Source organism: Podarcis erhardii (assembly GCF_964252035.2).
Source record: "Podarcis erhardii genome assembly, chromosome: 15".
Taxonomy (NCBI): Eukaryota; Metazoa; Chordata; class Lepidosauria; order Squamata; family Lacertidae; genus Podarcis; species Podarcis erhardii.
Window position 1 is genome coordinate 8,966,306 of NC_138505.1, and position 23,077 is coordinate 8,989,382.

At 47.8% G+C, this 23,077-nt stretch overlaps 1 protein-coding gene across 1 annotated transcript in view; it reads left to right on the forward strand.

Annotated features, from left to right (window-relative positions):
* The window catches only part of IL6R (interleukin 6 receptor), a 32,736-nt gene that overhangs the window by 4,177 nt on the left and 5,482 nt on the right, over window positions 1-23,077 (forward strand). Inside the window, exons 2-7 of the mRNA XM_081841105.1 lie at window positions 6,890-7,141; window positions 8,929-9,052; window positions 11,406-11,581; window positions 13,838-13,998; window positions 14,846-14,993; window positions 21,263-21,306. Of these exons, the coding sequence (XP_081697231.1) occupies window positions 6,890-7,141; window positions 8,929-9,052; window positions 11,406-11,581; window positions 13,838-13,998; window positions 14,846-14,993; window positions 21,263-21,306 (905 nt within the window). The remainder of the gene's footprint in view (window positions 1-6,889; window positions 7,142-8,928; window positions 9,053-11,405; window positions 11,582-13,837; window positions 13,999-14,845; window positions 14,994-21,262; window positions 21,307-23,077) is intronic.

The window sequence follows — 23,077 nt, forward strand, 5'->3', positions numbered from 1 at the left end:
ACACCCCCCATGACCTTTTCCCCAAGATGCTAATCACTCCCCCCCCCCCCCCCGACAGCGCAGCCAGGCTCCCAAAAAGCAGATTAATTCGGCTCAGGAGCAACGGGAGGAGAGACTGCAAGAAAGGACAAGGAACCCGCAGGCCTTCGACCGAGAGGAGAGGCCTGTCTGCACTATACATTTAAAGCAGTATCATACTGCTTTAAGCAGGCATGGTTCTCCACCACCACCACCCCCGGCCATCCCCAAAGAATCTTGAGAGCTGTCCTTTGGTTAAGGGAGTTGTTAGGAGGCTCCTTCCATTCCCTTCACAGAGCGGCAATTGAATGTTGGAAGGCTCAGGACAAATGGAAGTGCAACACATTGTTAAACTGTGGAACTCACTCCCACAAGGAGGCTGGGACGGCCACCAACTTGGATGGTTTCAAAAAGGAAGATGAAGAACAGGTTCTGCTTACCAAACAATGATTCTCCAAAACGGTCCATAGATGATTGGCTGATTGATTGACAGATTATCTATCTATCTATCTATCTATCTATCTATCTATCTATCTATCTATCATCTATCTATCTATCTATCTATCTATCTATCTATCATCTATCATCTATGGACCGTTTTGGGGAATCATTGTTTGGTAAGATAGATAGATAGATAGATAGATAGATAGATAGATAGATAAAATAGAGGCATTTTATAACACTTGGACATAGAGAATAACAGTTCCAAAAATGAAATAAAAAAATTCCTTCCAGCAGCACCTTAGAGACCAACTAAGTTTGTTATTGGTATAAGCTTTTGTGTGCATGCACATGAAAGCTCATACCAATAACAACTTAGTTGGGCTCTAAGGTGCTACTGGAAGGATTTTTTTTTATTTTGTTTCAACTACAGCAGACCAACACGGCTACCTACCTGTAACTATTTCCAAAAATAGTTGCATTGCAGTTGAAGACTGGGATAAATATCTCCGATTGAGAAGCTCTTTGAAAGAGGAAATTCTGCCGTAGTTGGCGAAAAGACGATGGAGATGGCGCCTGTCTGATATGTGATGGAGGGTTTTCCAGGGGGTGGGTCCTGCCATGCTAAAGCCCCGACGTCTGTGTCGTAGGTGGAAAGTACCTCCTGATGAGATAGCCCTGATGAAGAGGCCCTCTTCGACAGAGCTTATTAATTGGTTGTCCTCCTGCCCTACAGACCTTCTCCGGTGCTAAAATGGCAGGGGGCAGGGGGCTGTTGTTCCTCCATTCTCAGAAGCTCGGGTAGTGGCAGCAGCCAAGTAATAATAATATTATAATAATTTATTATTTATATTTTTTATATATATAAATATTTATTAAGGTTTTTAAATATAAATGCACACATAATAAACAATCTTACTTCTTTTACAACAATTTCAACACTTCTTTGGACTCCCTCACGTCTCCCGCTCCCATTTACATCGTTAAAAATTTTTTTCCAAACAAATTATCAACTTGTTTACAATCTCATGTCAACTCATTCAAATATAATCTAGCACTTCTTCCAAAATTTTTTTTATATTTTCTTTAGTCTCACTTATCATCAAATTTAAATCTAGTTTAGTGGTGGCCAATTTTTTATAATCTAGCATCCTTCTTAACATTCAACCAAATTACAATGTTTTTGTAGATACATCTTAAATTTCTCCCAGTCTTCCTCCATCTTCTCTTCTCCCAGATCACGGATTCTGCCGGTCATCTCGGCCAGTTGCATATAGTCCATCAGCTGCATCTGCCACTCTTCCAGTGTGGGTAGATCTTGAGTTTTCCAGTTTTTTGCAATGAGAATCCTTGCTGCCGTTGTTGCATACATAAAAAATGTTCGATCCTTCTTTAACACCTTCTGGCCGACAATACCCAGAAGGAAGGCCTCTGGTTTCTTTGTGAAGGTATACTTAAATACCTTTTTCAGCTCATTATATATCATTTCCCAGAAGGCCTTCACCTTAGGGCATGTCCACCAGAGGTGAAAGAATGTTCCTTCATTTTCTCTGCATTTCCAACATTTATTATCAGACGAATGGTATATTTTGGCAAGTTTAACTGGGGTCATGTACCATCTATATATCATTTTCATTACATTTTCCTTCAGAGCATTACATGCGGTGAAGTTCAGCCCAGTGGTCCACAACCTTTCCCAGTCCTCAAACATAATGTTATGCCCAATGTCCTGTGCCCATTTTATCATAGCCGATTTAACCATTTCGTCTTGTGTATTCCATTTTAGCAGCAAGTTATACATTCTAGATAGTATCTTGGTCTTTGGTTCTAACAATTCTGTTTCTAACTTCGATTTCTCCACCTGGAACCCTAACTTTTTGTCATTTTTAAAAACTTCTTTAATCTGAGCATAATGTAACCAGTCTCGCACCAATAATTTATTATTTATACACCGCCCATCTGGCTGGGTTTCCCCAGCCACTCTGGGCGGCTTCCAACATAATATTAAAATACAATAACCTATTAAACATTAAAAGCTTCCCTAAACAGGGCTGCCTTCAGATGTCTTCTAAAAGTCTGGTAGTTGTTTTTCTCTTTGACATCTGCTGGGAGGGCATTCCACAGGGCAGGTGCCACCACCGAGAAGGCCCTCTGCCTGGTTCCCTGTAACTTGGCTTCTCGCAGCGAGGGAACCGCCAGAAGGCCCTCGGCGCTGGACCTCAGTGTCTGGGCAGAATGATGGGCTCCTTCAGGTATACTGGACCGAGGCTGTTTAGGGCTTTAAAGGTCAGCACCAACACTTTGAATTGTGCTCGGAAGTGTACTGGGAGCCAGTGTAGGTCTTTCAAGACCGGTGTTATGTGGTCTCGGCGGCCGCCCCCAGTCACCAGTCTAGCTGCCACATTCTGAATTAGTTGTAGTTTCCAGGTCACCTTCAAAGGTAGCCCCACATAGAGCGCATTGCAGTAGTCTAAGCGGGAGATAACTAGAGCATGCCTTCTCTGCTGCAGTTGTGGAACTCTCTCCCCAGAGAGGCATGCCTGGCGCCTCCCGTTGCACAGCTTTTGGCAAATGCTGAAAATTAAAAACCTTTGTCCGGCCTTTGATACTTCAGATGTAGGATCCAGGCTACTTCTGTCGTTTTAAGTTGTTTTAAACTGTTTTTTGGTGTTGCGTTTTAATTGTTGTAACCTGCCCTGAGATGATCATCATCAAAGTGAATGGGCCACATAGCAGGGTGACATCATTGCGTGATCCCTGATTGTCTAGGAACACCCGTGTGGCTAATCCAATTCTGAGCACAATTCAAAGTGTTGGTGTTGACCTTTAAGGCCCTAAACGGCCTCGGTCCAGTATACCTGAAGGAGCGTCTCCACCCCCATCGTTCTGCCCGGACACTGAAGTCCAGCGCTGAGGGCCTTCTGGCGGTTCCCTCATTGTGAGAAGCCAAGTTACAGGGAACCAGGCAGAGGGCCTTCTCGGTGGTGGCACCCGCACTGTGGAACGCCCTCCCACCAGATGTCAAAGAGAACAACAACTACCTGACATTTAGGAGACATCTGAAGGCAGACCTGTTGAGGGAAATTTTTAATGTGTGACATTTTAATGTATTTTTAATCTTTGTTGGAAGCCACCCAGAGTGGCTGGGTAGACCCAGCCAGATGGGCGGGGTACAAATAATAAATTATTATTATTATTAATCCAGGCCGCTCTTTCTCTCACATAACTGCCTTCAGTGATTCAGTCACATATGGCAACAACAACAACAACATTAGACAATATTTCAGGTATCCTTGTTCCGAGCTTCATAGGGCTTTATCCGCCAAGACTGGCACCTACAGTAGAACTTACTTCAATAGCTGATTGGCAGCTGCTGCAATTCTTCCAGCAATAGTCTGTTGTTTGTTAATGGGCTGGGAAGTGTAGCTCTGTGCAGAGTAAACTTTGTTGTTGTTTAGTCGTTTAGTGGTGTCCGACTCTTTGTGACCCCCTGGACCAGAACACGCCAGTCTTCCACTGCCTCCCGTAGTTTGGTCAAACTCATGCTGGTAGCTTCGAAAACACAATCCAACCATCTTGTCCTCTGTTGTCCCCTTCTCCTTGCGCCCTCCATCTTTCCCAACATCAAGGTCTTTTCCAGGGGGTCTTCTCTGCTCATGAGGTGGCCAAAGTATTGGAGCCTCAGCTTCCGGATCTGTCCTTCCAGTGAGGACTCAGGGCTGATTTCCTTCAGAATGGAGAAGTTTGATCTTCTTGCAGTCCATGGGACTCTCAAGAGTCTCCTCCAGCAAATATATATATATATATATATATATATATATCTCCCACCAGTCCTGGCTTTCTACACCTTCTTATCTGCTGCGAATAAAACAGCTCTGAATGAGCCCAGGAGGCCAAGGGTGATGCTTTAACTATACGGAGCTTTAACTATACGGAGTAAAGTAAAGGTAAAGGGACCCCTGAACATTAGGTTCAGTCATGACCGACTCTGGGGTTGCAGTGCTCATCTCGCTTTATCGGCCGAGGGAGCCAGCGTACAGCTTCCGGGTCATGTGGCCAGCATGATTAAGCCGCTTCTGGAGAACCAGAGCAGCGCACGGAAACACCGTTTACCTTCCCCCCGGAGCGGTACCTATTTATCTACTTGCACTTTGACGTGTTTTCGAACTGCTAGGTGGGCAGGAGCCGGGACCTAGGAACGGGAGCTCACCCCGTCGTGGGGATTTGAACCACCGACCTTCTGATTGGCAAGTTCTAGGCTCTGTGGTTTAACCCACAGCGTCACCCGTGTCCCGTATACGGAGTATATGCAGAGTAAACTACATTTCCCAATATCCCTTTGGGGAAGCTATGTGCGTGAAATATGCTTGGACCGTATGCAGTGGATGGTGGTCTCTGATGTAACCTGGGTACCACTCATGCTAAGTGGTGGATTTCGCCACTGGAGGGGCCCCATAGAGCAAGGTGGGGGGGTGCATTTCCCCGCACAGCGTGTCCTTTCCTGTTGCTAGGAAACCACTCCTGGAAAGGTGAAGGTAGCTTTTGTCAATATTTACTGGGTGGGCAAAGCAGTGCAGAGGTGACTGTGCCCCCCCTCCCCCCCGACACACAAACAGGTTACCAACCAGCCAGAATGAATTAATCTGCCTGGCCTGTTTATGCAACTCTGTGGGAAAGTGGGGTTTGCAACAAAATGTTGCAGCATATCCTTCTGGGATAGCTTCTGCTTCATGATGGCAGCTGCCTGCTAGCCGTGCCCCTTTCTCCAGCTTAGAAATAGGAAGAAGAGCTTGTAGGATCAGGCCAGCAGCCCATCCGAGGCCCGCGTCCTGTTCTCACGGTGGCCAACCTGATGCCTACAGATGTAAACAGGAAATGAGCGCAACAACACTTTCCCCACTCGGTTTTTTTTTTTTAATATTAATTTTTATTAGTTTTTTAACATACCGTTTTCAACAGTAATTAAACATACTTTTACATCTTATTCAATTTTTGGACTTCCATCAGTCCTGTCTGAAATTTTTCCAGTCTAATCTCTTAGTATGCATTTCTTATTTTCCCTATGACATTTCAAACTCATAACCAACATCTCTATGTTTTTCTACTTCTTGTAGTCCTACTAGCATAATTTGTTGACTACAGTTGCTCTTCAAGTAATTCATATACGTCTTCCAATCTTCTGTAAATCTCTGGTCCAGCAGGTTTCGAATCCTTCCTGTCATTTTGCCCAATTCTGCATAGTCCATTAATTTCGTCTGCCATTCTTCTTTCGATGCGCCCGGTTCTCCATCCCTGTGGGATGGCTGCATATTCATGAATTAGACCATCCTCAGGGTCCCTTCTAGCCCTACGATTCTATGATTTCTGTATACAGTGGACGCTTGGGTTGAGAGTGTGATTCGTGTGGGATCCACGTTCGCAACCTGCAGCATTCGCAACCCGCAGCGGCGCATCTGCGCATGTGCGACCACCGAAACCTGGAAGTAAGCCGTTCCAGTACTTCCGGGTTTCGGCGGCCCATAACCCAAAAACGCGCAACCTGAAGGGTATGTGTCAGGGGTTCAGAAGGAGAGACACAGGAGGGGGAGCAAATGGAGAGTGAGGAGGAGGAGTACGAGGGGGGAGCAGGCAGTGACAGTGGAAAGAGTTATTCCACAAGCCTCTCCAGCGTATCGGAGGACTCACAGAAGGGAGCGCCGATGGCCAGGGCGAGGGGGGTTCCAGGGGGGAAGCCCCAGGAGGAAGGGGCCAGCGGGGAGTCCCTGAGCAGCAGTTGGAAATCAGGACCAGCTTCCCCACCAGAGCGCAGTGGGGAGGGGGAGTCCCAGGAATCGGGACCAGTACTCTCACCACCAGCGGGAGGAGAGGAGTCAGGTTTGGTCACGCCCACATCAGGAAGCGGGGAAACGGTCAGGAGGAAGGTTACCGGCTGGGCGCGCACGCCAAGTTCAAATGTACAGGCGAGCGGCACAGCAGGGAGCCCGGGTAGGGAGCCAGGTCCTAAAGCCCGCCGGAAGGAAGGGGAAGACCAATGGGGGTCAGCGTCAGAGGAGTCCAGGAAGGAGGAAACCCCAGAGGGCAGAAGGACCCAGCGAAGGAAAGAACAGTGTAGGAGGTGGAGCCGGGCTAGGATCTTAAACTGGTGTGGGAGGAGCAGTGAGTCAGAGGGGACTTAGCCGGTCTAGCGTCGAGACGTGGGTCTGCGCGCCCAGAGCTTTGAAATGGAAACTAAACTTCAATAAAGACTTTGTATATTATATCCACCGGGCGTTGGTCCTCTGTGAGCTGGGATCTAGAGGCAGACCTGACAGTATGTAACCCGAGGTATTACTCTATTTGGTTCAGCTCAGGGAAGAGAGGATAAACGACTCTGGGGAAATAACCTGACGACCATTTTTCTCTCTTCTTTCCTCATTATTTCCGCCCCCAGCTGTGTCTCCCAATACGATTCTGGTTCAGCCCGGGATGAACGTTACCCTGCCCTGCCTGGAGGGGGAGCTAGAGAACATCACTCAGGTGCACTGGATGTTCAATGGAAGGAACCTGAGCGCATCCACCGCTAGGCAGGTGATCCCCGGACCCAGCCTCTTCCTGCCCTCGGTATATTTCAGTGACTCCGGCCGCTACGCTTGCTACACCGACAGCCGTCGCCTCCTTTGCTCCCTGCGCCTGATGGTAGAAGGTGAGGGAGACGCTTTGAGAGGGTTAGGGCCCTTTCTGCTCAGCTGCACCTCTGCCTGGGTTTTGTTGTCGCCTGGTTGGGTCATTTACTGCCCTCCCTCTTCCTTGGAATTGATTTCCCAGGGCCTGAGCCAGGGCAGGGGAATCTCAGGCCCAGTGTAGCCCCCCAGGCCTCTCCACCTGGCCCTCGGGATTCCTTGTGGCCCTCGTGGCCACGCCCCCTCTCCCCAGGCCACGCCCCCTCCTCCATCTCCCTTTACACCCTCCTCGGGCAACGGTATAATCACTTTTTATTCGTGTTCTGTTCTGATCTGTTCACCTGGGAAGGATGGCAAATGCTTCCTGGTGTGGCTCAGATGTTTTAGGGGATATACGATTTGTTAACTAATAATAATGATAATGATAATGATAAATAGTGCAACATAACAAAGAGAAATAAAATAAGAACCAGACATTTAAGCTGTAAAACGCCACAGCCTGGAAAGAGAATTACAAAGATACAGCATAGCTCCAAAGGGATAAGAAAGTGTGTGTGTGTGTGTGTGTGTGTGTGTGTGTGTGTGCGTGTAATTTACAGATAAATTGCAAACAGATAGAAACATTGGGAGGATTATTGGAATAACCTGCAGTTTCATAAGAGCAGATAATTTAATTCAAAGTAGGTAATTAAACAAGCAAATTCAATGAATTTGGATATGCAGAAGATATTAAAAAAAATAAATTTAAGGAACTGCAGAAAGAGGGGGAAGGAAGTCAAACATTGTAATGTTAAAATGATTGTAAAATTAATGAAATGTATAAATTTGAAAATGTATAAATAAAAGCTTTTTTTAAAAAAAAAAAAGCATGGACTCTTCCAAAGATTCCATTTCCATATAATAAATATATATTATATTATATATAAACAAATAAGAAAATATGTATTATGCTTTTATATTTGTTGGAAGCTGTCCAGAGTGGCTGGGGCAACCCAGTTGGATGGGCAGGGTATTATTATTATTATTAATAATAATAATAATAATAATAATAATAGTGTTCTCTACCTGTGAGTGTCATCATTTTAGAGAATAATAATAATAATAATAAATTTTATTTATATCCCGCCCTCCCCAGCCAAAGCCGGGCTCAGGGCGGCTAACAACAATAAAACAGTACAAAAGTACAGCACAAACAACACTCTAAAATCATTCATTATAAAGCTTCTATATAGACAAATTGGGACCCCAGCTGCAGAAGCTGAGGCTGCTGAACACACTCTTGGGCTGGGGTATTATAGAATCATAAAATTGCAGAATCGAAAGGGACCCTGAGGGCCATCTAGACCCACCCCGTGCGACTAAAGCATCCATGACGGGTGGTCATCCAACCTCTGCTTAAAAAATCTCTGATGAAGGAGAATCTGCAGCCATTTTTGACCGTTTTTTTCCTTCTTCCTTTTATTGATACACTTTATTCCATGTCTTTATCTTGGATCTTACTGTAATTCATGTGCAAATTGTTGGGTTCCACACTTTTTGATGGTTGGTTTGTTCTTTAGGAATGCTTTTGTACTTTTGTAAAAAGAAAAAATAAATCCCATAGGGTAAGCAGCCTTGCGCATGGTTTTAGCTTTGAGAAGGTGGCGCAAGCAAGTGAAATGTGGAACGAAACAAGCCAGACATTTGCATATACAGAGGGAATCTGGTGAACTTCGTTAAACTGAACTAACTAGCCAGCACTGGAGCTCCTGAGCATATGCAGAAGGCTGCGTATCCTGCCCCCATGTAACAGTCTCTTCCCCCTTTTCAGAACCGCCAGAGGCGCCAAACTTCACCTGCTTCCGAAAGAGCTTAGCCAAGGACATTTTCTGCGAGTGGAAGACGCCTCGTGGGATGTCCACCCACACCAAAGCCCGGATGTGGGTGCAGAAAAAGTGAGTGGAGGCTGGGGAAACATTTTAACCATGGGAGCGGATATGATATGAGGGATGTCGGGGTTGTTGGGTTAGCAATGGGCAACCCTGTCATTCCCACCCCCACCCTGATCTTGAGTTCGCTTTTCTATATTTCCACATCAGTTTGCGCTGATAAAGTAAATCCTGATGGGAATTCTTCTGTATTCCAATGCTAATTTACCCTACTAGAGAGACTGTGTGACGTTAACATATGAGAGTGCTGGAGGTGAAATAGTTAAACAGGTTACCCAATCAGAACCCAGGGGGTGGAGTCAGAGGGACTATAAAACCAGCTCTGGGAGGGGCGAAGGGGAGAGTTCGTTGGGAGTTGGGTGGTGGGTTGGAGTGGGAGTGGGAGTGGGAGTGAATTGGGATAGAGTCTGGGGGTAGGTTGAGTTAGTGTAGCGAAATAAGCTGAGTCAGGAACAGTTAGGGGCTAGGAAGACAAGCAAATATCTGAGAGGTGGTTTAGTGAGTAAGAGCAGGTAGCGGAAGTTATAGGTCTGGATAGGCACCCCATGATTGTAATTGACCGATACCGTTTATGAAACCACACACTTGTTAAACTGCAATAAATAAACAGAAGTTTATGTTCCATTTTAACCCTGACTGGACTCAGTATTGTACCAGGTAGGGCCTGGGTGGTGGAAGCGAGAAATAAAGTGGTGGCACAGGGATCAATAGACGGTGAAACGTCCGGAGACCCTGTGTGATCGCCACAGACTGCCTTATCTATCACCTAGAAGTTAGAATCATAGAATTTGTTAAAAGAAAAAACTGCTCCTTTTTCCTTATGGGGTATCCAATTGAACCCACAACCCTGAAATTAAAAGTCTCATGCTCTGCTGACTAAGTTATTGATCGCTGTGAATCTTCAGGGAAGGAGAGTCAGAACATTTTTGTTCTGTTAGGCTTTCCCTGCTAGATCAATGGGTCTTGAATCACAAGGGCCGTTTATTAGGGTCTCCGTCTTGTTTGAAATGTATCAGTTTGAAATGCATCAGTTGTTTTGTGCTTTTAACTATTTTTAATTTATCTGATGTGTGAATCGCCTTGAGACGGTAGCTTAGAAGCCGATAAATATGCACAGTATAGTAAAATTACACAGTATGTAATTTTCCTTAATAGGCACATTTTATTTTTGAGCGCACAAAGGAATGGTACAATTATGCATGATGATTTCGCCAGTGTGTGCATTTTTTACCCATGCCTTATTGAAGTACAGTATATGTGGTTTTTTTGTTCCCGTTGCAAAATTTGGAGAAGAGCAAGTTTCAAAAGCATGGCTGTGTTTCACATTGGCACATTGTTTTGGGAAGTGCAGATTAGGTGGGTCTGCTGTTAAGTGCAAGATGAATAGAGAAAACACACACACACACACACACACACATGTTCTTTAAATGCACAGTGCATACCGGCCTTGATCGCCCGCAGAGAAGATCCGTTGAAATCAACCAGCCTTCCGTCAGCTGCGCCCATTAATTTCAAGGCAGGGTCTGCCCATTGGCCGCTGTCATGCGCTGTAGCTGGCGAGGCATGGCATTTCCATGCCAGCTATGCTCGATCGCTGTGAGATCCAATGTCTTCCCTCCCTCCGGCTGAGCATTCCGTGTTCTTTTGTTGTAAATAAAAAATTGCCCTTTTCCCTTATGGAATATCCAAGAGCCCATATAGAGTCCTTACATGGGTTCCCTATTGGTAGGAGAAAATAACAGAGACCAACCAGAGAATATTGAGAAGCAAAGCAGCTAGTAAGCTTGATCTTTACTGATCTGTTGCAACAGGGTGCTCCCCTCATCCGCAGGAGAGAGGAGGGACCCAGAAAAATGCTGTGCAAGGCCTTATAAAGACTTTTGAAATTGCCACCCTGTAGATCAAGACCACCCCCAGAAACATCATACATACATCACAGAAGGGGTGTAACCTAAGACCACCCCTCAGATACATCACACCTACATCACAGAAAAGGCGGTCTAAAACAGAAATTTCAATATTGTTTTCTCCTGTTGTTGTTTATCTCCTGTCTGGCAGGTTACTTGATTGGATGCCCTGGGGAGCCTGGCCAGTCTTTTGTAGTGATAAATACTTAGTTCCTGGGCCAGGTCACAGGCTCTCACCCTATTCAAACACAGACATACCCTTAAGACAGGATTTGTGAAGGAAAAGACAATGGGGAGGCTTTTCCACTTTGACCATGCATAGAAAACATTTGCTCAGTTTAGGAATCAAAATGGCTTCAGGTCGGTCTTCCTGTGCTGATCTATGTACATGCAGTTATGAATATATCTAAGACCTCAAAATTCCTATCACACTTTCCCCCCGTGTCCCCTAGTTTCGTCGGGGTGAACCGCGTCGAGCAGCCCTGCCGCTATTACGCCAAGTCCCGGAAGTTCTCTTGCCGCATCGAAGGAATCGCTGACGACGTGCACATCCTGAAGGTGTCCGTCTGCATCTTCAACCTGGCGGGAGCCCTGAGCAGCCACAGTTTCATCAGCACCGAAAATCTGTGTGAGTAGCAGCACCTTTACTCTGAATCGGGGCCAGTACGGCATGCGTCAGGGCGCATGTTGTGCATAGCTGTCAACTTACAGATTTGAAAATAAGGGACCAGCAGCCTCGAAAATAAGGGATCAGCAGCCAAAATAAGGGATTTTAGTCAACCAGCAGCCAAACGAAGCCTCAAGCGGTGGTTCCCACAGCGCAGCAACCCGGCAAAGGGGATGCAGCAAGGAAAACCACCGTCACCTCTCCGCTGGGAAGCGCTGAGCAAAGGCAAGTCCCCAGGCAACGCGGCCGATTTGATCGGCAGAAGGCATGCAAGCTCCACCCCCCAGTCGTTCTTAGACTCCTTATTGGGTGAGCAACGCAGCCAAGCAACACAGTTGGAGCCTCCCTCCTCCCTGGCCGGCAGAGAGGGAGGGAGGGAGGGAGAGGAGCTGCTTCCTTTGAAACCCGGGAAATTTAAGGGACATCATCAATAAGGGACAGCAGCGGGACACGGCGCCGGGATAAGGGACTGTCCCGCCAAATAAGGGACGGTTGACAGCTATGATGTTGTGCTGGAGCTAGAGTGAATCTGCCCGCCCCCGACTCTCCTCCCTGCACATTTTTGCTGCTTGCAAATTCTCCCAAATATTCCTGGACGCGTGAGACTCTTAATCTCAGGGCTGTTCTTTCGAGCCCCACATGGGGCAAAAATTGGTGCTTTCCAACTCCACCAATTCCATAATTCTATAAAGTGTAGAATCAGGACTGGGGGAGCATCAGTCTGCGGCCCCCCAGACCTCTCCATTTGGCCCGCGGAATCCTTCCCGAGCCCCTGGACATTCCCCTCATGTGCCGTGAATGGTTTAACACGGCTGGGAAGCGACCGTGAACTCTTATCATCTTCCTTCCCAGGATGGTCGATAGAGAGAGGTTTTTCTCACTCTCTCATAACATCTGAATTTGTGAGCATCTAATGAAGCTGAGGGATGCGGGTGGCACTGTGGGTTAAACCACAGAGCCTAGGGCTTGCCAATCAGAAGGTTGGCGGTTCGAATCCCCACGACGGGGTGAGCTCCTGTTGCTCAGTCCCAGGTCCTGCCCACCTAGCAGTACGAAAGCACATCAAGTTAAAGTAGATAAATAGGTACCACTCTGGTGGGAAGATAAATGGCATTTCCATGCGCTGCTCTGGTTCGCCAGAAGCAGCTTAGTCATGCTGGCCACATGACCCGGAAGCTGTACACCGGCTCCATCAGCCAATAAAGCAAGATGAGTGCCGCAACCCCAGAGTCGTCCGTGACCGGACCTAACGGTCAGAGGTCCCTTTACCTTTTTAATGAAGCTGAAGGTTGGGAGATTCGGGAAAAGTTTTGTTTTTATTTTAAACAAGAAGTTTATTTAAACAACAAGACGCTTTACTTGAAGGGAAAACTATCCAAGATCAAATTTTTGTTTAGAGTAATTTACCCCTCCTTAAAGACAGATTGCTCTGCATGTAACAGCTACGTACAAAAAAGTTATAAAATCGTCCTTGTTTGTACAACGATAAAAGAAAAACATTGAAATTATCCAATCAAATAAGGTATGCAAGGTTTTTGCTTTTCAACAGTGAGAGCAAAATAACTTACTGGAATACAAAGATAAAATCTTAATATGATGTTGATCAAAACATACCATTGGCCATTTAGTTAAAAATATATATGCATGTCTGTGCACATACACCACTTATGTTATGTACAATAGAAGGAATGGGAAAAGAAATCAAAGACAGAAAGCTATGCTGCAGTAGTCAAGATGTGGCTGAACCAAGTCTCGTTTTTCTAATTGTGAATGTGTTTGTGGGAAAGGGAGTTTGGTTCTCTTTCGATACTCCGGTCCAGCATGAATCCAGCACAAATGCTCCAATATTGCATCGATGACATGTTGCAGAAAACAGTCGAGAGAGAGAGAGAGGGACTTTCCTTTCTCCTTTTTTAAACCTGATTATCATCATCCATCTTTATTATGGTCCAGAGACCCAACAAATCATTACAAAGCAATATACAATTCATACAGCCTACCTCCAGGTTAAACAAGCATTTTGTTCAGAATATAGGGATTATTTGTTCTTGCAACCACCGATAAAAACTTTGCTACTGCTAATGTTCTAGCATTTGTCCGGTCTTCCAATAGGAACCTGACCTAGTGAGCCTCTGATTTTCCTGGGAAAGGTACCAGCAAGGGTAGTATCAGTTTTTTAAAACCTTTCTGGCTGATCTCCCCCCCCCCCCCCCACAGTGAAGCCAGACCCACCAATCGACGTGGAGGTGAGGAACGTGGAGCTGCACCCCCGCAAACTGTTTGTGACCTGGCGCAAACCCCCCTCTTGGGGCTCCTCCTTCTTCCGCCTGCAGTTCGAGATCCGCTACCGGGTGGAAGCCTCAACAGCATACAACAAGGTCTGGCCTTACTTTTGATTTTTGGGGTGAGGAGAGGGCAGGCATTCCCTGAACCTGTACAAGTTGCAATGCTCGATTTCGGGACGCAGAAATAATGGGCGTCCCCACCTTATTTCCTGTGTGCCTCTTGGCTGCATCTTTCACTAGACCAGAGGCGGGGAAACCTGTGGTCCGCTGGGCGTTGTTGGGACTACAGTTCCCATCATCCCCAGCCAGCATGGCCAATGATCAGGGTGATGGGATTTGTAGTCCAGCGACATCTGGAGGGTCGCAGGCTCCCCATCCCTGTCCTGGACACATATCCCAACCAATCAGGGAACACATATTTAATGCACTTTAATGGAGTGATGCTGGGGAACCTGTGGCCCTTCAGATGCTGTCAGACTACAACTCCCATCAGCCCCAGCCAACCAGGCCACTGGTTAGAGATGATGGGAGTTGTGGCAACTGGAAGGCCACAGGTTCTCCACTAGGCTGTGCTGATTTGCAGTGGCAAATCCCCAGGGTTTGAAGAACCATCTGCAGCTCTCCCTCGAGATGCTTGGGCCTGTTGCATGCAGCCCATCTGCTGTACAACTGAGCTCCGGTCCTTCCCCTACATACCAAGTTTCCAGTCCTCATGGTGCCATATTGAAGATCTGGCTTTCGCAGGAAGCTGCCTGATACCGAATCAGATTCGGGGTCCACCTAGCTCAGCATTGCCTGCACGGACTGGCAGCAGCTCTCCAGGGTTTCAGGAAAGACGTCTTTCAGAGACTCACCTGGCGGTGCTGCCGCAGATTAAATCTGGGACCTTTTGCATGCCAGGCCACTGAGCTGTGCCCCTTTCCCTTTCTCTCGGCTACAGATTCACCTTCAGGATGAATACACTTCCTACACCATCTCTGACGTGATGCCAGGTGTCCGGCATGTCATCCAGGTGCGGGCCCGGGAAGAATTCAACCAAGGAATCTGGAGCGAATGGAGCCGGGAGAGCTTTGGAGTGCCCTGGACAGGTTGGCAGTGCCCTTTCCGTTGCCCCCCCCCCCGTGCCCTTCCTTATATGGAATGTTGTGGATAGTAGGAGAGGATATACAGTCATATATATCTCGGGTAGGAGGAGGAGTTACGCTAAGACCAGACCATGTCATTACAGAGAAGGCAGGTTTAGTCGTTGTCTGAGGACTATCCCTGCCTCCAGGTCTGGTCCTGACCAGATGGATACTAGAATCAGCAAGGGATACCCACATGACCTGAAGGTGCTGCTGTGCAATGCCAGGTCAATGATTCATAAGACCACTGCCATCCACGACCTGATCATGGATGGAGGATTGGACCTGGCATGTGTAACAGAGACTTGGTTGAATGAAGCAGATGGGCCTGTTCTTGCCGCTGCTTGTCCACCAGGTTTCTCTTACGCACAGCAACCCAGGCCTTGTGGACGGGGAGGGGGGGTTGCAGTGATTTTTAGGAAGTCATTAGTTTGCACCAGGCGTCCCATTGGGAAGACCCAGTTTTCTGAGTGCATGTTCTGGAAGTTGGGCAATAGGGGCAGTACAGGATTCCTTTTGGTGTACCGACCTCCCCGCTGCACCAAGGATTCCCTGCCCGAGCTGCTTCAGGTCGTGGCGGATGTTCTCCTGGAGACACCTAGCTTGGTCGTCCTAGGGGATTTTAACATCCATGCCGACACGACCTTACAAGGGGCCGCTCGGGACTTCGTGGAAAGCATGGCCTCCATGGGGCTGTCCCTGAATAAGTCTGGCCCAACCCATAGCCGCGGACATGCCTTGGACCTGGTGTTTACCTCTACGGATGTTGGTGATCTGACACTAACTAAAAGTGAAACAAAAGAAGTGCCATGGTCAGATCACTTCCTGGTGCAACTGGACTTCTCCGCGACCCTTCCCCTCTGCAGGGAGGTGGGACCGATTCGGATGGTCCGCCCCCGCCACTTAATGGATCCAAATGGTTTCCAGAGAGTGGTTGGGGATGCTTTATCCCATGTTGATGGCCTTTCAGCCGATTCCCTGGTGGCCCGCTGGAATGCGGAGTTAACCAGGGCTATTGACTGTTTGGCTCCGAAGCGCCCTCTCCGATTGCATGGAGCCCGGAGAGCCCCGTGGTTTTCCACGGATCTGAGGGCAATGAAACAATCGTTGAGACGGCTAGAGCGCCGGTGGCGGATAACTCATTCTGAAGCTGACCGGACACAGGTTAGAGCTCAATGTCGAGCCTACCAAGTGGCGGTAGCGACGGCGAAGAAAACTTTCTTCGCCGCCTCTATTGCATCTGCAGAAAACAGCAGCAGGAGACTTTTTCAGGTGGTCCGCAATTTAGCGGAACCACCTGCTACATCGGGGCCCAGTACGGGCCACATGATCTCCTGCAATGATTTTGCAAAGTTTTTTGCAGATAAAGTCGCTCAGATTCGGGAAGAGGTAGACACCACCGTGGGAGCAGGGCCGGGGCGGGAGAGTGCTAGAGTCCTGTCTAGTCAAATTGCATGGGATCAATTCCAATCTGTTACCACCGAGGATGTGGACAGGCTGCTTGGACGAGTGAAACCAACCACCTGTCTCCTTGATCCTTGCCCATCCTGGCTTATAAAAGCTAGCCGGGAAGGACTGGGTGATGGGCTTCGTGGGGTGGTGAATGCTTCCCTCCGTGAGGGAGCCTTCCCAGACCCACTGAAAGAGGCGGTTATCAAACCACTTCTTAAAAAACCATCTTTAGATGCGGCCACGATGGCCAACTATCGCCCAGTCTCAAATCTTCCATTCTTGGGCAAGGTGATTGAGCGAGTGGTTGCTGAACAACTCCAGGCACGCCTGGAAGAAGCGGACCATTTGGATCCCTTCCAGTCGGGATTCAGGCCTCATCATGGGACTGAAACTGCCTTGGTCGCACTGGTTGATGATCTCCGGCGGGCTAGGGACAAAGGTGAGAGCTGTTTCCTGGTTCTGCTGGATCTCTCAGCGGCGTTTGATACCATCGACCATAACATCCTTCTGGACCGTCTTGAGGGGCTGGGAGCTGGGGGCACTGTCATACAGTGGTTCCGCTCCTTCCTCCTGGGCCGTGTTCAGAAAGTGGTGGTGGGGGATGAGTGTTCAGACCCCTGGGCTCTCACTTGTGGGGTGCCTCAGGGTTCTGTCCTCTCCCCCATGCTTTTCAACATCTACATGCAGCCGCTGGGAGAGATCATCAGGGGGTTTGGGCTGGGTGTTCATCAGTATGCGGATGATACCCAGCTCTACCTCTCTTTCAAATCAGAACCAGTGAAGGCGGTGACAGTCCTGTGTGAGTGTCTGGAGGCGGTTGGAGGATGGATGGCGGCTAACAGATTGAGATTGAATCCTGACAAGACAGAAGTACTGTTTCTGGGGGACAGGAGGCGGGCAGGTGTGGAGGACTCCCTGGTCCTGAATGGGGTACCTGTGCCCCTGAAGGACCAGGTGTGCAGCCTGGGAGTCATTTTGGACTCACAGCTGTCCATGGAGGCACAAGTTAAATCCGTGTCCAGGGCAGCTGTGTACCAGCTCCATCTGGTACGCAGGCTGAGACCCTATCTGCCTGTGGACTGCCTCGCCAGAGTGGTGCATGCTCTGGTTATCTCCCGCTTGGACTACTGCAATGCACTCTACGTGGGGCTACCTTTGAAGGTGACCCGGAAACTACAACTAATCCAGAACGCAGCAGCCAGACTGGTGACAGGGAGCGGCCGCCGAGACCATATAACACCGGTCTTGAAAGACCTACATTGGCTCCCAGTACGTTTCCGAGCACAATTCAAAGTGTTGGTGCTGACTTTTAAAGCCCTAAACGGCCTCGGTCCAGTATACCTGAAGGAGCGTCTCCACCCCCATCGTTCTACCCGGACACTGAGGTCCAGTACTGAGGGCCTTCTGGCGGTTCCCTCACTGCGAGAAGTCAAGTTACAGGGAACCAGGCAGAGGGCCTTCTCGGTAGTGGCGCCCTCCCTGTGGAATGCCCTCCCACCAGATGTCAAAGAGAACAACAACTACCAGACTTTTAGAAGACATCTGAAGGCAGCCCTGTTTAGGGATGCTTTTAATGTTTGATGTATCATAGTATTTTAATATTCTTTTGGAAGCCGCCCAGAGTGGCTGGGGAGGCCCAGCCAGATGGGCGGGGTATAAATAATAAATTATTATTATTATTATTATTATACCTCATGTTACGTTTGCTTCAGGTTGCGCGTTTTCAGGTTGCATCCTGTGGCAACCCGGAAGTACGGGAAAGGGTTACTTCTGGGTTTCACCGCTCGCACATGCGCAGACGCGCAAAACGACGCCGCGCGCATGCGCAGAAGCGGCAAATCGCCACCCGCACGTGCGCAGACGCAGGTTGCGTTCTTTTCAGGTTGCGAACAGGCCTTCGGAACAGATCCTGTTCTCAACCAGATATACCACTGTATTGATTAAGTATTTGTTTTTCCTCACTCACGCTAGTGAGCTGGTAGCAGAGTATACTCCCCTGTATATTGCAGGAAACTAGTTGGTAGATTCGTTTGAATCTCTTGAGTTAAGCAATCCGGTCTGGCTTGTCCAGATTGGATTTGTTCCTGGTAAATCCCCTTTGTTCCCTCTTAAAAGAATAAAGACGCAACAGTCTTCTGTTAAGAAAAACAGGAAGTTTACTTACATTCAGTTCACAGTATGAGGTTAAGGGGTGATATGATAGCCATGTTCAAATATATAAAAGGATGTCACATAGAGGAGGGAGAAAGGTTGTTTTCTGCTGCTCCAGAGAAGCGGACACGGAGCAATGGTTCCAAACTACAAGAAAGAAGATTCCACCTAAACATTAGGAAGAACTTCCTGACAGTAAGAGCTGTTCGACAGTGGAATTTGCTGCCAAGGAGTGTGGTGGACTCTCCTTCTTTGGAGGTCTTTAAGCAGAGGCTTGACAACCATATGTCAGAAGTGCTCTGATGGTGTTTCCTGCTTGGCAGGGGGTTGGACTCGATGGCCCTTGTGGTCTCTTCCAACTCTATGATTCTATGATCCTGAAGGCAGGCTTTAGCTTGTAGTTGCAGAAGAGAGTGTGGGTTCATCCCGATACGATACGATATCTTTATTGTCATTGTCCCATACAGAACAATGAAATTGAAAAATCTACATAAGACATTCAAAAACCCCTAAAAACTCTGAAACCCCATTTTAAAATACAATATACTATAAAGGTAAAGGGACCCCTGACCATTAGGTCCAGTCGTGGCCGACTCTGGGGTTGCGGTGCTCATCTCGCTTTATTGGCCGAGGGAGCCAGCGTACAGCTTCCGGGTCATGTGGCCAGCATGACTAAGCCGCTTCTGGCGAACCAGAGCAGCGCACGGAAATGCTGTTTACCTTCCCGCCAGAGCGGTACCTATTTATCTACTTGCACTGGCGTGCTTTTGAACTGCTAAGTGGGCAGGAGCAGGAACCGAGCAACAGGAGCTCACCCCGTCGCGGGGTTTCGAACCGCCGACCTTCTGATTGGCAAGTCTTAGGCTCTGTGGTTTAACCCACAGCGCCACCCGTGTCCCCACAATATACTATAGAGACTCCTTATACTGCGTTTAGAACCAGAATTGCATTTGGGTAGAAACTGTTTCTCAAGTGGCTAGTCCCGGTCTTTATAACCCTGTACCTTCTTCCCGAAGGCAGAAGCTGAAAGAGATATTTCTGGGGTGCATAATATCCTGCGCTATCTCTGCAGCTTTCTTATGGCACCTGACAGCATAGATTTGATCTAAGGTGGGAAGAGTGCACCCAATTATTCTCTCTGCAGTCTTTACAACCCTGGACTGCACTGTTTTTTTCCTGGCCATGCAGCTCCCAAACCACACACACAGACCATAAGTTAATGCACTCTCCACAGTACAATGGTAAAATGCCATTAACCATATGGGATTGAGCCCATGTGCTGCTGGCTGAGAGCTAGCAGACAGCAAAAACATCAAGACGGAACGAGGCGGAAAGGCGAAAGGAGAAGGGAAGATGGCTGCATGACTAGGCCTTTATAGGGTCTCCCAGGGTCATGCCCATCTACCTGGTCACACGCAGGGAAAAGATGCTCCAAACAGGTGTGGCAGGAAGTCCTCCTGGCTGGAGTAACATCCCCCTGTGTGTCCACTCTGGGCAAACAGGAAATGTACTTGACTGCTTTCTGTGATGTTGCATGCCACAAGGGCCGCCATTTTGCAACCTGCCAAGGAGCAGAATGAGGGGTTAGCTAGGTCAGAGCTGGCTCAGCTGTAGCCTTTAGGCCTCCTAACAGTTCTGTAACTCAGCCACAGAACATCAGCTTTGCATGCCAAAGCCCCAAAGAGCCACTGCGGGTCAGTGTAGAAAATACTAAGCTAGAAGAAACAATGGTCTAATGGAAGTTTGGAGGGTCACGGGCTCCCCTTCCCTGCTTTACACCTCTGTAAGTGCATTTAACATGTGAATCCCTGATTGGTTGGGACATGCATCTAGGACAGGGCTAGGGAACCTGCAGCCCTCCAGATATTGCTGGGACTCTGGTTCCCATCATCCCCGAAGCATTGGCCGTTCTGGCAGGCTGTTCTGGTGGGAGTTGGAGTCCAAGGGTATCTAGTGGGCGCGCGCACAGGTTCCCCAGCTTTGCTTTTTGGCACGAAAACCACCCGACCCCTAATATCAGTTGTGTGGAAGCTGGCTGTAGTTCCTGAGGAGTTGAGGGAAATGTATTTTGGACCTGCAAAGTGGTACAGTGGTGCCCCGCAAGACGAATGCCTCGCAAGACGGAAAACCCGCTAGACGAAAGGGTTTTCCGTTTTGGAGGCGCTTCGCAAAACGAATTTCCCTATGGGCTTGCTTCGCAAGACAAAAATGTCTTGCGAGTTCCTGCGGGGTTTTTTTCCTCCCCCCCCCCTTTTCCTACGCCGCTAAGCCGCTTATCAGCTGATCCGCTAAAAGCCGCTAAACTGCTAATAGCGCTAATCCGCTAAGCTGTCAATGGGCTTGCTTCGCAAGACGAAAAAAACGCTATACGAAGAGCCTCACGGAACGGATTAATTTCGTCTTGCGAGGCACCACTGTACTTTTGTAAAATATATATTTATATGGGGTGGGCAGAACACATACACAAGCCTGAGCCACTGATGCCTAGCCTCTGAGGAGATGGACATGTGGGTCTAGCTTCAAGATAGATTTTTGTCCACAGCCCAACAAAGCATCTCTCTCTCTCTCTCTGTGCCTCGCCCCAGATATATTTTTTATTCAATCCCTTCTTTTTCTCCTTGCCATTTCAGAAACCAAGGACCGCGACTCAGAAACCACGCTGGTCCCCTCAGAGGTAAGTAATTCCCACGAGAAGCAGGGCCTTTTGGGTTGTGGCTCCAGAGCGCTGGAACGCCCTCCCTGCAAGCGGTCCATATATACCCCGCTCCAGTCTCTGATGTAGTTTCAAAAACAACCAAAGAGTTCCTGCACTTCCACTGTCTGTTGGGGGCAGCTCATAAAATCCTAACATTAGAGGGAGGGGACTTATAGATCACTTACTATCAATGTTTTCCCCCTAAATTTCAACCCAAGTCTACCCACCTGTCACTGAAGTTCAGGTGTGGCCCTCCAGATGTGGGTGGACCAGGAGCTCTCACCAACCCCAGTCAGCGGAGTCGGGGGTGGGTGGAGAATGGATAATCTGTTCATTTTGGTTTCTCAATTTTCCAAAGTAAGGCCCTATAGCAGTACCACATCACTTGAAGCGGTTATGGCTTCCACCCAAAGAATTCTGGGAGCTGTAGTTCATTAGGGGTGCAGAGAGTTGTTAGGAAACCCACACACTATTCCCCTTCTAGGGCTACAATTTATTTTATTTATTCTATATCCCACCTTTTCCTCAAAGGAGCTCAAGGGGGCCTACTGACCCAAGGTCTCCCAGTGAGCTTCATAGCCAAGGGGCAGGATTTGAACCCTGGCCCCTCCCAGGTCCTAGTCTGACCCTGCTTCCACTACCACCCCACTGGCTCTAAACAGGCTTTCCCAGTTGTATGAATGGGTCTTGGCCACAAGACCCATTCCGCTTGTTAGCTTTTTGGTGCTGTTTTAAATATCTTGGCTGTTTTTGTGTTTTTAACTCTTTCTTATTTTCTTATGTGCAAATCTCCTTGAGATGGAGCTTTAGAAGGTGGTGAATAATAATAATAATAATAATAATAATAATAATAATAATAATAATAATAAATAAATAAATAAATAAATAATAATAATGCAGCCAGAACCCAATCCTCTTCATGAAGACACCCTTCTGACTGTAATAAACAAAAATCTGGCCAGGCTCCCCAGGGTATCCAATCAAGTGACCATTAATAGGTAATCTGCCAGACAGGAGATAAACAGTGCACTCAGATTTTTGTTGTAGACCGCCCTTTCTGTGATGTAGGTATGATGTATCTGGGGGGTTATCTTGAGCTACACCCCTTCTGTGATGTATGTATGATGTTTCTGGGGGTGGTCTTGGACTCCAGGGCGGGCAATTTAAAATGTCTATATAAGGGCGGGCACGCCTTTGTTCGGGGTCCTCCTCCTTTCCTGTGTTTGAGGGGAGCACCTTGTTGCAACAGATCAATAAAGATCAGGCTTACGAGCTGCTTTGCTTCTCAATATTCTCTGGTTGGCTTCTGTTATTTTCTCCGACCGATGGAGAACCTACAAAGGACTCTATAAGGGCTCTTGTGCCCCCCCATAAGGGAATAAGGGCAGATTTTTGTTTATTACATGACTCAGGAAATCTGTAGCCTCCACACCAACTAAAATATTCTGAGAGAATGAATTTTTAAAAGGTCAAAAACCCATCCAAGCCCGCCACAAGCATTCAAAACAGCTCCACTAGCAAAATTCATAGGCTCCAGCTGCCCCTCTCAGCAGGTACAGCCCCTGTTTCCGAGACGCTGGCCCCTAATAAACCCTGCTTCCTCTTTTTGACCACTGAGGGTTCCTTGTCTAAATGGAGAGATGCAGCTATTCAGAGTTGGCTGCACTCAGCCTGTTATGTACTGAGTTGAATAGGATCCAAAAGGCAGCAGTCTGATTGGTCCTAGAACAATAGGATTCAGAATGCAGCA